The sequence below is a fragment of the Alnus glutinosa genome, chromosome 2 (assembly GCF_958979055.1).
Source record: "Alnus glutinosa chromosome 2, dhAlnGlut1.1, whole genome shotgun sequence".
Classification (NCBI taxonomy): domain Eukaryota; kingdom Viridiplantae; phylum Streptophyta; class Magnoliopsida; order Fagales; family Betulaceae; genus Alnus; species Alnus glutinosa.
The window spans coordinates 24,034,349-24,048,063 of record NC_084887.1 but is presented as its reverse complement, the minus strand read 5'-3'; the positions used below and the strand labels follow the sequence as shown (position 1 = coordinate 24,048,063).

General features: G+C 36.8%; 2 protein-coding genes across 2 annotated transcripts; both read left to right on the top strand.

Moving 5' to 3' along the window:
- Positions 1–469: 469 nt before the first annotated feature.
- LOC133861843 (DEAD-box ATP-dependent RNA helicase 7) lies at positions 470–6,539 on the top strand. Its single transcript, XM_062297658.1, has 14 exons — positions 470–1,090; positions 1,695–1,829; positions 1,952–2,092; positions 2,183–2,294; positions 2,528–2,598; positions 2,760–2,914; positions 3,026–3,137; positions 3,424–3,525; positions 3,608–3,668; positions 3,756–3,924; positions 4,007–4,103; positions 4,339–4,433; positions 5,526–5,659; positions 5,966–6,539. The coding sequence occupies exons 1-14, from the start codon at positions 623–625 to the stop codon at positions 6,196–6,198; spliced, it is 2,085 nt and encodes a 694-aa protein (XP_062153642.1). The 5' UTR covers positions 470–622; the 3' UTR covers positions 6,199–6,539.
- A 1,549-nt stretch (positions 6,540–8,088) lies between these two features.
- On the top strand, positions 8,089–13,431 carry LOC133861842 (mitochondrial metalloendopeptidase OMA1). The gene is made up of 3 exons (XM_062297657.1): positions 8,089–9,327; positions 9,443–9,591; positions 12,936–13,431. Exons 1-3 carry the CDS (start codon positions 8,398–8,400, stop codon positions 13,186–13,188), a joined length of 1,332 nt encoding a protein of 443 aa, XP_062153641.1. The 5' UTR covers positions 8,089–8,397; the 3' UTR covers positions 13,189–13,431.
- The last annotated feature ends 284 nt before the right edge of the window (positions 13,432–13,715 follow it).

Genomic DNA, 13,715 nt, shown 5'->3' with positions numbered 1-13,715 from the left:
TTGCATGTGACTATAATTTTGTAGAACTTTATGCTTTGTGATGTAAGAACTTTATACTTAATGAAATACTTAGATTTTTTTTTGTTAAAAAACAAAGAAAGTAAAATCTTAATTCAACCATTAAAATTACAGTTTGATTTTTATTTTAAAAAAAAAAAAATACATACTAACATTAACAACATATCATGTACACCGTATTTAAATAACATCATGTCATATACACCGTATTTAATTTAATTTAATTTTTATTTTTTTTGTAAATAAAATAACCGTATTTAAATCTTGACCTATTGAGCTATTCTCGTGCGGAGACGGCTCAAGATATTTAAGACGGAAAAGCACATTCTTCGTCTTCACATTAAAATTCTAATCTGACGACCACAATCCAAATTCCGTAGGGTTCTATCATCCAACGGTCAGAACTCTCTCCACCGCTAAACCATAAAGGCGCAAACCCTAACTGCTCTCTTTCTCTTTTTCTCTCATTCTCCTGCTACTGCAACACACGGCCACACCTTTGTGTAGCAGGAGAAACCGAGAAACCCCCCCAAACACTCTAAAATTTTCAGTCTATATACACATATACGTGCGCTTTCTCTCTCTTTGAGCAACCTAGAAATCCATGCCTTCGCTAGTTCTCTCTGATCCTCTTCTCTCTGAAACCCCCAAGGTCAAGAAGGAGAAGAAGAACAAGAAGATGAAGAACGGAAACGAAACCCTAGAAACCTGTTCTCCGGTTAGCGATAAGAAGAAGCAGAAGAAGGAGAGCAAGAAGCGAAAGGTGTTGGAGATCGAGGACGAGGACCAGAGGAGCGACACCAGCTCGGAGCTGGTTGAGCCGCTGAATTGGAAGGCCGAGGAGTCGGAGGAGAATGAGAAGAACAAGAAGAAGATGAAGAAGGCGATGGTTGATGAGGAGGAGGAGAAGAGTGAGGAGGATCCGAATGCGGTGTCCAGGTTTCGGATTTCCGAGCAGTTGAGGGCCAAGTTGAAGGAGAAGGGCATCGAGTCGTTGTTTCCGATTCAGGCAATGACCTTCAATACCGTTCTCGACGGCTCCGATTTGGTCGGTCGTGCGCGAACCGGTCAGGTATATTTTCTTCGCAAATGTTTCCTCATATATATATATATATATATATATATATATATACACACACACACGCATTTTCTAATCAATTATCCATTTCTTTATGATTAATTGGAAAGCAGTTTGGGGAATCTGGATTATTTTATTGTGAAGTTCGTAAGGTCCAATTTGTATTGGTACCTACGTGTTAATCTAACCGTTTCGAGTTCAAATGTGAACCTTGTCATGGTGAACCCGAAGTAATTCAACTCAGTTATAGAAATTCTTTGTATAAAAGACATTCTTTCAAATCGTGGGCTTTTAGATAATTTTTCTTTGAAGTGAATGGAAGGGTGGCAGTGATGCTAGGCGAGTTTGTCTAGTCTTCTTGTAGTGCCTGTTGTTCTAAGATTTGTGAAGTTTTATCTCAGTGATTGGTTAAGATCACAATGGTTACCATGCTATTGTAGTGGGATGAATCTGAGTTGTAGGTGGTAATCAATGTTCTCTAAACTAGTTAATAGTCCGTAAGCTAGCTAGGTGTAGCTGAAAGAATGTTGTCTGACTGATACCAAATATCTTCTTGTTTGCGTTTTGAATATTGAGCTTGGCTATGGTTGCAATGCAGGGTAAAACACTGGCCTTTGTGTTGCCCATCTTGGAGTCACTTACAAACGGGCCAGCAAAAGCATCAAGGAAAACTGGGTATGGGAGGGCACCAAGTGTTTTGGTACTTTTACCTACTAGGGAATTGGCCAATCAGGTAAGATATGAGAGATATTCAAGATTCTTTTTTTCTTTTTTTCCCGAGCAACATTTCAAGGAATTTCTGCTTCCTTGATGGTAACTTATGTGTTTTATAATTCTTTTTTGGGTTAACTCCAGGTGCATGCTGACTTTGAAGTTTATGGTGGAGCGTTGGGTTTGACATGTTGTTGTTTATATGGGGGAGCTCCATACCCTAGTCAAGAGGCTAGACTCAAAAGAGGGGTTGATATAGTTGTTGGAACACCTGGTCGAGTTAAGGTAAGCTTTTATTACATTAGGATATTCAATGTGGGAATTTTGGTTTATGTATTTATGGAGCTTATAGATTTCCATCAAACTTTGTTTTAGGATCACATAGAGAGGGGGAATATTGACTTTAGCTCTTTGAAGTTCCGGGTCCTTGATGAGGCTGATGAAATGTTGAGAATGGGTTTTGTTGAAGATGTTGAACTAATTCTAGGTATGTAATTCATTGCATAAAATGGTTGGTGGTTTTCATTTATGATTAGCTTCTCCTTGAGTCTGTTAAAGACACTTCTCAAATGTTTATGCCAATGTTTCCCAACTGAACTACACTATAATATTTAATCAAATTTGTTACAAGATAACAGCCTTTGAGACTAAATTGTTCCAAGTGTTACTACTATGTGTCCTTTGCTTCTTATAGTTAACAGTATCCTTTTAAATTTGCAGGAAAGGTACAGGATGCAAATAAAGTTCAGACACTGCTTTTCAGTGCCACCTTGCCTGACTGGGTTAAGCAGGTTAGCTTTCTTCTTAGATTTCAAGGTATAATCTCTTTCTGAATTCCTCTTTCAAATCTGCGGGGGTAACGTCCTATGCTATATAAATGTTCTGTAAACTCATATATCTTATATTCTTTTTTTCATCTCATCTGGCTGTAACCTCTTTTTTCCATTGCTAGATTGCTGCTAGATTTCTTAAACCAAACAAGAAAACTGCTGACCTTGTTGGTAATGAGAAAATGAAGGCTAGTACCAATGTTCGGCATATTGTCCTTCCCTGTTCTAGCTCTGCAAGATCCCAGCTTATTCCAGACGTTATACGCTGTTATAGCAGGTTTTTTGTCTCTACTGTCCAAAATCGTTTTATATTATGATGCAGTAATGTCCTTTACTAGTCGAATAACATTCCTCATTGTTTTTCCTGGTGGTATCTTTTCTGATTTAGTGGTGGTCGGACAATTATTTTCACTGAAACGAAGGATTCTGCTTCGACACTTGCTGGGTTGTTGCCAGGAGCACGGGCTTTGCATGGGGATATACAGCAGGCTCAACGTGAGGTAAGTTGATGCGCTTACCTTGTGCTCTACCTTTTCTGTTTCTTTTTGGGTTTAGATGGTCATCCACAAACAAGAAGGGGCTACTATTTCTTTAATAAAATGTGGAGGCTGTCTTTCAAATAATCCATAATCAATCTTGTGATGCTTATTAGAGGCTCCTTTAATGTGGAGTAAAGAATTGAATTCTTGAACTCATCCCCTTCAGCGGTTTCTAAAAAAAGAAAAGAAAGGCTCTACTTTTCCAATATTTCCAGTTTACAACTTAAATTTAAACTGGTACATTCAGGTCACACTCGCTGGCTTCAGGTCTGGAAAATTCATGACGTTAGTAGCAACAAATGTGGCGGCACGGGGTTTGGACATCAATGATGTGCAATTAATCATCCAGGTTTGTGTCTGTATGTGGGCTAGTGTGATATACTGTTATGCATGTTATTTCAAGTATACTGAAATTGGTGTTTGTACCTTAGTGTGAACCTCCACGTGATGTAGAGGCCTATATCCATCGTTCTGGTCGTACAGGAAGAGCAGGTAACTAGTGAAAAGTTGAAACTTCCTTTGGTTTGAATGATTGGAGTTATAATGTACTGAGACGTCTTATTCTATATTTTTTCAAAGGTAATACTGGAGTGGCGGTAATGCTTTATGATCCAAGAAAGTCCAATATATCTAAAATACAAAGAGAATCTGGTGTAAAGTTTGAGCACATATCTGCTCCTCAGCAAGCTGATATTGCCAAGGCTGCTTGTGCGGAAGCTGGAGAGATGATAACCCAAGTCTCTGATAGGTAAGCATACTTCTATGTAATATATGTTGGTGGTAATTTTGTGTTTGTTGGCTTTAGGTGTTAACATACTTTGAAAATTCAGTGTAATTCCTGCTTTCAAGTCTGCCGCCGAGGAGTTGCTGAAAACTTCTGGTCTATCAGCAGTTGAATTGCTTGCAAAAGCTCTTGCCAAGACTGCTGTGAGTCTCTCTCACTTGCTCGCGCTCTCACTTTCTCTCCCATATTCATTTTGTTAATTTATTACCCGCTCAATTGGTTGGGGGCTATGCCTCATAAAGCAGAGGTCACTAGTTTGAATCTTCCATTCCCCCTCCCTTTGGGGATTACTTATCAATTTTTTTTTGTCTGATCATCTTTCAACTCTGTTGTCTTGCTATGGGTTGTGAATAACTGTAAGTTATTAATGTTGTGCAGGGTTATACTGATATAAAGAAGAGATCAATTCTCACTTCGATGGAGAATTTCGTTACTGTACTTCTTGAGGCTGGAAGTCCAATCTATACACCATCGTGAGCACTCAACTCTCACTTCTCTTTTTAATTTTCAATATCCTCCTTCACAAGGTTACATCTTGGAGCCTTAGGCTCATAGCAATTTATGTCCTTTGTGGCGAAGTAAAACATGAGTAAATGTGAAGGATGTTAACATGTACATGAGAAGCTCAATTGTCCTAAAGAAAAATGGTCTGTAGAACAGGGTTCGATGCCTAAAAGAACTGAAGTTTAAGATTTGAAGTTCTGAAACCTCATGATCAGTTTCTTGATGTGGCATTTAATTTGATTTCAGACCTGTGTATAATTTGACGAACGAAAACAATGGTTCTAACCCTTCCTCCAAAAAACGGTTCCTTTTGCTTTATTTGGATGGGGAGAAACTTGTTATAAAATGGTTTAAGCGCTCAAGTTGATGTTCCAAATCACCAGTTTTAATTATTTTGGTAATGGTAGTTTTATCAGTTTTATCCATCCAATGTTTCCATTACATAGAAGGTGCATGCAACTCTTGCCTAAGGTTTAAGACTAGGAAGAAAGTTGTTTTTGTTATCAATATTTTTTTTAAAAATTATTTTGGCCATTGAATTAAGTTTGTATTGTGAAGATTTTTACTCCACCCATCTAAGTGATTGTATCTTCAACTGGGTTATATTAACATGGACTTTTGCCCCAAGTATGGAAGAGTTGCTGCTTCTCTGGAATTTTGTTTGTATGTTTGTATAAGTTGGTCTTTGCTGTTGTGGTTATTAACTATATTATTGTTAGTGTCAATGACAATATTGTAGGGAAATGATGGATGATCTAGATTATGATAAGGAATCACCGAGTATAATTGCTTGGTGCTTGGTGCCCATCTCCCTTAGAAATGTTCACTCATTTCATGCTTTTGGTTTCCATCAATTGTTCTTCTTGTTGTTACTACTATTATTGTATGTGGTATGGACAAACATATTGACGGGAAATGGTGGATCGGTCATCATGGGGTAGAGACATGCAACTATGAAGTATTAGTAAAAGGGTTCACTGAATATTTACATTTGGGTGTCTTATCTCCCTTTGATACATTGACTTCTGCCTGACTTCAAGTTGCTATGAATTGTGTGGCAGTTTTGCTTTTAATGTGCTGAGGAGATTCTTGCCTGAGGAGAAGGTTGAGGCGGTGAAGGGTCTTGCTCTCACAGCCGATGGAAAGGGTGCTGTCTTTGACGTTCCTGCTCAAGAATTGGATACATTTCTTGCTGGTAAGTTGAACTTCATAGTTTATTAGTTTGTAAAGATCATGAGTGTGGTTCATTTCAATTGCGTCGTCAACCTGGTTCTCTCTCTTTTAGCTGAAGACAGTTTGGTCCAGCGTCAGGAACTATGAGGATTACTTCTTGGATCAATGGATATACTGGATACTTATTTAACTTTTCTCAATAGTTTTTGAGCACTACTTTCTACAGTTTAGCAGTTGATTAACCCTGTACTTCGTTCGTTAGTACAGTGAGTTCTGGTCTTCGATCATATAATTTATCGCACCTTTTTCATTATTTTTTGGCTTGCAGGTCAGGAAAATGCAGCTAATGTGACCTTAGAGGTGTTGAAAACATTGCCGCCCTTGCAGGAAAGAGAGCCGTCAAGAGGGGGTAGATTTGGTAGCGGTGGTCGGGGTGGCTTTGGTGATAGAAGTGGGGGTAGGTTTTCCAGTGGTAGAGGTGGCAGGGGTGGTGCTTTTTCTGGCAGAAGAAATGATAGGTTCTCTAACGGTGGTGGGAGGGGTCGCGGCAAAAAATGGTGAAGGGGCTTTTAAGCCGTTAATCAATTTGCCTGTGGCGTGAATTGGTTTGCAGTAGAGGCGGAGTATTGATAATGAAGAAAATATTCGATGTGGAGCCACCTCAGAGGGACTTTCAAATCTAGGTTGGCTCATTATAGAAATTTTCTTTTTTCTTACTAATTATTTTGTCACTTTTTTGGCTTATTTCACCCTTTATTTTTGTTTGTCGGGCTAAGTAATTTATTAGGTTTGGGGATTTTTCCTTGTCTCCCCATTTGCTTGTCATTTTTATTGGAAATGTAAGATCACATTCGAATTTCTATTGTGAATGATCCACAATAATATATATATCTTTCGTCCATTTATCAAATTGTTTTTTATTTTATTTTTTATTTTTATTTAGGGAAAACTTTACTTATTACTCTCGATCTTTCTCTCACTTTTGTAAAAAAGTATCTAAGCTTTAAAATGTGTTAATTTATGATATTTATTTTTCAATTCTTTTCAATTTTAACCTATATGTAAAATTTTTTGTTAAATTTTTTCAAAAATTTTAAAATATTCATTAAAAAATAAAGAAAACAAATTTTTAGAATTTAAGTGTTGATCAAAATTTAATGGAATTTGAAAAAAATATTTACGTCTGAATTTTTAGAAATTTATTTTTAAAAAATGAACATAGGCATTTTGAAAATTTTGATATGACTTAATAAAAAATTTTAATGTATGGTTAAGATTGAAATTTTTTTTTTGAAAGATTTAATATTTTAAATTGACACGTTTAAAATTTGAGTACATATAGAGGAACTTGCACCATAAGTCTTTGTGGTTAGCTTAAATTACAAATTACTCACTGTCGTATGAAAATTAATTTAGAGATTGATGGGGTTGGTTTAATTTACAAATATCTCATTGAAGTCAAATTCTGTTAAAAATTTTCACAAATTTCGTTAGGTACTAAGTCAAGCCACTCCCCAAAGGAACCTAGGGGTGGCGTGCGGCTACCCTGACCCTTGGGAATGGCTGCGCCCCCCCCCCCCCCCACAATTAGGGTGGCTGACGATTCCCTTTTCCAATTTCATTATTATTTCTTTTAAAAATAATTTTTAAATTTATTTATTGAAGTTTTTTTTTATTAAGAATGACACGTATTACTATATTATTAGTATTGATGTGGGGCCTAAAAGAATCTGTCCAAATTTTTAACACAATTTAACTTCATAGAGCAATTTGTAAATTAGGTTAATTACATAAATCTTTGAATTAATTTTGATACTATAAAAAAAAAAAAAAAAAAAAAAAAAATTGTAATTTAATCTAACTAAAATAGACTAATGGTACAATTTTGTCTTAATTATGCACTATAACTCAGTTACTCAGAGAAGAGTTGTGGAGGCTCGCTCTGGCCATTACAACTCAAGATTGCATGATATTCACATGACGTATATGCCCTCTCTCCTTTTGCAGCGTCTGGCTCGTGCCGTTGCATTTCACTTCGTAGACTTTTGCTCAAAATGACATTTTTAAGGTTTTAGGCCACATGACGTCGGACTTTGACCGAGTTGCGGTACACGGCGTTTGGGCAGTAGGCTTGTCAGGGACTGAGGCGCCTATTATTTTTTTTTCCCTGAAAAGTAATTTTTTTTTTTTATTCAATAATAACCGGACCCTCCGAAAAGGTAAATATCTTTACACAACAAAAATGTACAATAAAATTCATGAGTGGGATCCATGAATGTTTTATGAGTCCCACTCGAAATGCAATAAACGTGGCCATTGGTAGAAGTGACGATAGAACCGTAGAAGCTCCACCCCAGGCAGAAACCGAACCCAAAAAAGGAAAAAGGAAAAAGAGAAAAGAGAAAAGAAATAGAAATAGAAATAGAATAAACTCCACCGCCTGCACCCCTTGGACCCCTTCACATTGAGTTCAACGGCGTTCCAGACACGTCTACATCGTCCTGGTACATGGTACACCGTGCACCCTAGCTTCTGCCAAATCATTGTCTCTTTAACTTCAACTGTTGTCTCACCTGTAGGTTGCTCTTTAAGCTCCAAATCCTTTCCGACTCTCTCTCTCTCTCTCTCTCTCTCTCTCCTGTTATATCCGACTCTCCTCGCCACGGACAGACTTTGTTTTTAATCCAAAAGAAGCTCACTTCCTGAATGGATCTGACTCGTAAATTTCAAAGTTTCTAGTTATAGTTCTTAATCAACATCATGGGATGCTACAGAAGAACAAAGCAGGCAGTCGATGCTTTTCGGAATTTTACTTCCAGGATTATTCCCAAACATCCAATTCAAGAACCCAGGTCCAGAATTTCCCAAACTGGACCGAATTCGATTTTTGCTTCCAATAAAGCTAAGTCTTCCGGGTTTTCTCCCTACTTCTCGATTGCTCAACCAAATAGAATTCAATTCAGTAAGTTCAATCAGTCCAATCCCTTTGTAGGTGGTGCTAAGAGATATTACTATGTCGATCGGTACCATGTTCAGCATTTTAAGCCGCGAGGGCCTCGCCGGTGGTTTCAGAGCCCGAGAAACGTGCTGATTGTGGTTCTGGTGGGTTCTGGGGTTTTGATCACTGTGTATTTGGGGAATTTAGAGACTGTCCCGTATACCAATCGAACCCATTTCGTGCTTTTGTCGAAAAGCATGGAGAAGAGGCTCGGAGAGACGCAATTCGAGCAGATGAAAGCGGCTTTCAAGGGCAAAATACTGCCGGCAATACACCCGGAAAGCGTGAGGGTGAGACTGATAGCCAAGGACATCATCGAGGCATTGCAGAGAGGGTTGAGGAATGAGCAGGTGTGGAGTGATTTAGGGTATGCGTCGGAGAGCGTAGGCGGCGTTCACGAAGCAAAGAGCCACGAGACCTTGATGGCATTGAAGGAGAGGGAGGAAGGGGAGTGGTTTAAAGACGATGAAATCCTTGATGAAAAGTGGGTTCAGCAGAGTAGGAAGAAGGGTCAGGAGAGAGGGTCTCAACCAGATACATCGCATTTGGAAGGATTGAATTGGGAGATTTTGGTGGTTAATGAGCCTGTTGTTAATGCATTCTGCTTACCGGGTGGGAAAATTGTTGTCTTTAAGGGTTTGCTCGAGCATTTTCGAAGTGATTCTGAGGTAGCAACTATAATTGGGCATGAGGTAGATATATATATTGTTTAGCTCTTTAATCGTGTCATTGTAATATGTTGTTCTGTCTTCTTCCTGAATTGTGTGGAAAAGTATGTTTTTTTTATTGCTTTATTTGATTGGTTAGGTTGGGCATGCTGTGGCTCGACATGCGGCGGAGGGGATTACGAAGAACCTGTGGTTTGCAATTCTACAACTGATACTTTATCAGTTTATAATGCCTGACATTGTCAACACTATGTCAGTTCTGTTCCTAAGGCTTCCTTTCTCTCGCCGGTACACCACTTTGCGTGATTCTTTTTCAAATCACATGCTGCCTTCCATTTTATAGTTCTTGCTTATTTGTTGTTTTCATCTTCGATCGGTGAGATGCATATATTTGAAAGATGATAATTTTGATACTTGATGCTACCTTCTTGTTAACTTGTGGCATGCCTGCTTTTGAATTCATCCTGTAAATATTTGGTTTTAGCTTTACTAGGACTTTAAGATGATTAAAAATGAAAATTTTGAATAATTTATGGTCATGTTCCATGTGTGATTGAATCTGTCTTTGAGGACTTAAGAGCTTTGGGAGATCTTTTGGTGCTTGATTAACGAGAACGGTAGCCTTGACTATAGCCGAATTGCTCTTTGGAAAAGCCTCAATGTTATGAGGGTGCATAACTAATGTTAGTGTCAGTTTTGTGTGTACAAGGTTTCAAGGCATTCGACATAAACAGGAAGTGCACTGTGGGGCTAGTGTCAGGAATCCATTAATCCCCATGTTTCTTGTTACACCATAGGTTTACGGTCAGAATCCATTTCGTTGCTTGTTTCACATTTTTGAATTGGCGGAAATACTTTGCTCCTTCGATCAGCTTAATAAGGTTTGGTGTTCACTAATGCTGTTGGTATCATTAGTCTGCAAACACTATCTATAATTGCAGATTATTGAAATTGAAAAGCTACGATGGATGGGTTGATAGCAGAGATATTTCATAGGTTTAGCACAAATGTACAATTGACACAATAGCCATTACATTTATTAGTTATTAGCAAGCAATACCTATAGATGTTATTGGTAAAATGTGGCTGGACTCTGAATCTTGAGCAAGGAAAAACTTTTACTTCTTTGCATGAGGATGGTTTATATTCAGTTCTGGAATTGTATAAGAAAACAGGAGTGGTGCTTGCACACTGACCAGTAAGTTCTTGAAATTTCTTGGTTAGAATCAATTAGTACCCTTTCCTCTTTTTCCTATGGACAGCGGAGTCTTCTATGGATGAAAAGTGTACTTAGTTCATAGAGATATCAATTGCATTTTAAAAGCTACTCATTGTCTTGTTGTAAGTTATAATAGTGGTTCAGTACTATTGCAGCTTTGCTTTTGAGATTGTGATTTTAGAGTGGGATGAATCCTTTTTTTTGTCAGAGATTACTTCTACTTAATATATTGAACAACTCACAATGTCTGAAGCTTTTTTTTTCTTTTTTTCAATAGGCCACAATATCTGAAGCTTGTTAATTAAACCATAAATGTTTGGCCAATTATAGTGGGTGAATAGTTCAAATTTTATATCTTCTTCATAACAAGTGCATCATGTAGTCGTAATGCTGCTTTGTTGTTCCTCTCCAAGAGTTCAGCTTCTCCCATAAATTTTCAGCTTCTTATGATGTTGGATTCATTGGTTCTCACAGATCTCATCTTTAAACTTGCATTATTCAGTGAGAGCCTCTAACGACCTCAATTCTAAAGTAGAGTAAAATTGTAGGTTTGGCCAAGTAGATGGGCTTAGAGATGTGTCTGCTTATTAGTGTGTTTGGTTTATCTTAGTTAAATGGATCGATGCACCCTTAAAAGCATAACATAGATGTTTCTATTTTAAAGTCCAATATCAAAGACATGGTTAATTAGTAATTAGAGTATTAAGAGGGCATTAGATTGAATCTCCACAAAACAAATTTTATATTTTTTGCACAAATATGACCTATTTCCTTACAATGAGATTTCTTATAAAAACCCTAGCCGTATCTTAAAGACTCTAAGTTTGAATTTTAAAATATCATTTTTAAGACAAGTTAGTAAATTGCATCAATAACTTTAATTCCCTTGTCATGAACCTAGTCCACATTACACTCTTATTTAAATGAAACAAAATTGAATAGAATTAATGCATAAAATGAGATTATGGAAAATTTCATTGAAGGATTTAAGAGAGAAATCATTTGTTCTTTATTAATTCTTACAAGATTTTCCATCATCAATATGCATCGACAAATTTATTTCAAATCACATTAAGATCCTCTACAATATTTTCTTAATAATTTTAGTCCATATGTGCATCCCATCACATTTAGAAATTGCATGGATTAAGGTTAGCTCAATATTTTGCACGTTTTGTACGTATTAATGGATTGAAATACTTTTCTTTTTAGCCTTATTATCACATGCAAATATTTAAATAGTCATAATTTTCTACACATATACGGTTAAGTATGACAAGATTTTTATTAAACTCATTCTTGCATTAAAGTCGCATGGGGTGTTGTCTTTTAGACAAAGTAATTATATCTCTTATCATTGTATACAATCCTCCACGCTACTTTTCGCATTTATGTCAAAAAATTTAATTTGTCAAAATTCCCTTAAATCACTTCATTCTTAAAAAACCATATAAACAAAATTGAACACAAGACACAAACCCTATCATCCATTCTTTACCCTAACCGTATACATTAAACTCTTATATATTTTTTCTCCTCTCATTCTTCTAACAAAATACACTGCCGTCTCTCTCTCTTCCTCTTATTCTACCATTTTTTCAAGAACACCAAAACTATATACTCATTAGTCTTCAAGAAAATCTCATTGTACTCTCTCTCTCTCTCTCCCAAATTTATATCAAACCACATGGTTGTAAAGGAAAATAATTGTTATCTTTATGTTTACATTAGTAATTGTGCTTACATGAAATAATTTTTATAAGAGAGTTTTAAATTCCTAGAATTATTTTATATTACTCAACTTGGTATGGGTACAACCCTTGACTTTTATGGAAGTTTTAAATGAAAGGTGATCTATTTTATGAAATTCTATTTTTGGAAAGTTCTCAATTATTCTAGGTAAGTTTCCAATCATGGAAAGTTTTGAATAATGAAAGTTATAATGTTATGAAAATCTTCCCACACGTATTCCTAAAAAGTTTCATGAGAAGTAAAGGAAAGGGAAATGATTTATTATGTCAAGGACACGTGTGTGTGTAGGAAGTTATTTTGACCTTAGAGATATTCACATATGTATGAGTTCAGTATCGTTACCCGAGATAAAAGCACAACCGCTTAAGGATGTTAAGAAGGCGGTAATTCATCTCTATGTCACGCTAAGTGCACTTCGATTAATTAGTTGATAGGAAGGTCTGCGGTCACAGTTTCTGCCATGGTCACAAGGATCGCGCAACCTTAGTAGACATGGTGTAATAGTGTACATATGCTCTAAAATGAAAAATTTTATTTATAAGTAAATATTTATATTATTTTAAGTGAAATAATAGATTTATATTTTATATATTCCCGAGATTTAAAGAGCCTGATACAAGAGAGTTACACCAATCTTATCTATAAGTTGTCTCCTTTGCAGGATGGAAATGGAAGCAGATTACGTAGGGCTGCTGTTGATGGCTTCTGCCGGATATGATCCTCGTGTGGCCCCCACAGTGTACGAGAAGTTGGGAAAGTTGACAGGCGAATCGGCGCTCAGGGATTATCTTTCCACCCATCCATCCGGGAAAAAGAGAGCCCAGTTGCTGTCTCGAGCTCAGGTCATGGAAGAAGCTCTTACTATATATAGGGAAGTCAGATCGGGTCGTGGGACGATCGAAGGTTTTCTCTAGGACAACACCACCACATGCCATTGTATAACTTCCCTCAGTGTTAGTTAAAGAGCCGTAGAGGGGACCTGATTGTCAAGTTAATTTGAAGGCTTCCTCTGTGTGCTTAAATTTTCATTCATTTTATTTTATTTTATTTTACAGCACTTAAGCTTAATTCAAATCCAAAAAAATAATTAAAAAAAAGCTACTGTTTTTTAATTACAAATATTTAATGAGAGACATGAGAAATGTTCAATTCTCCCTTGTGGTACCTGTTGTATACGTTAGAAGGGTAAAAAGTTTATGAAGTGGCCACTGGCTGACTACCCCAACTATACCTTAGTGGTGGCGGACCACCCTTGGGTTGATGGAATATGATCTTCTCTATTATAATATTCATTGATGCCTTTTAAAAATTTAAAATAATGTGAAACCATGCATGTACACCATTAGATGCATCAACTTTAAATCCTGACCATAAAATAGATAGTATCCATTTAATTTGAAATGAAGGTCAGCCCACCCACAACATTCTCGGATAAGGATTT

What these genes read in the sequence shown, in the direction of transcription:
- LOC133861842 (XM_062297657.1), top strand. Translation starts at nt 8,398, where the DNA reads ATGGGATGCTACAGAAGAACAAAGCAGGCAGTCGATGCTTTTCGGAAT. An exon ending in CAACTATAATTGGGCATGAG is followed by an intron (nt 9,328 to 9,442) that starts GTAGATATATAT and finishes TTGATTGGTTAG; the next exon opens with GTTGGGCATGCTGTGGCTCG. An exon ending in AGGCTTCCTTTCTCTCGCCG is followed by an intron (nt 9,592 to 12,935) that starts GTACACCACTTT and finishes TCTCCTTTGCAG; the next exon opens with GATGGAAATGGAAGCAGATT.
- LOC133861843 (XM_062297658.1), top strand. Translation starts at nt 623, where the DNA reads ATGCCTTCGCTAGTTCTCTCTGATCCTCTTCTCTCTGAAACCCCCAAG. An exon ending in GTCGTGCGCGAACCGGTCAG is followed by an intron (nt 1,091 to 1,694) that starts GTATATTTTCTT and finishes GTTGCAATGCAG; the next exon opens with GGTAAAACACTGGCCTTTGT. An exon ending in GTTATACGCTGTTATAGCAG is followed by an intron (nt 2,915 to 3,025) that starts GTTTTTTGTCTC and finishes TTTCTGATTTAG; the next exon opens with TGGTGGTCGGACAATTATTT.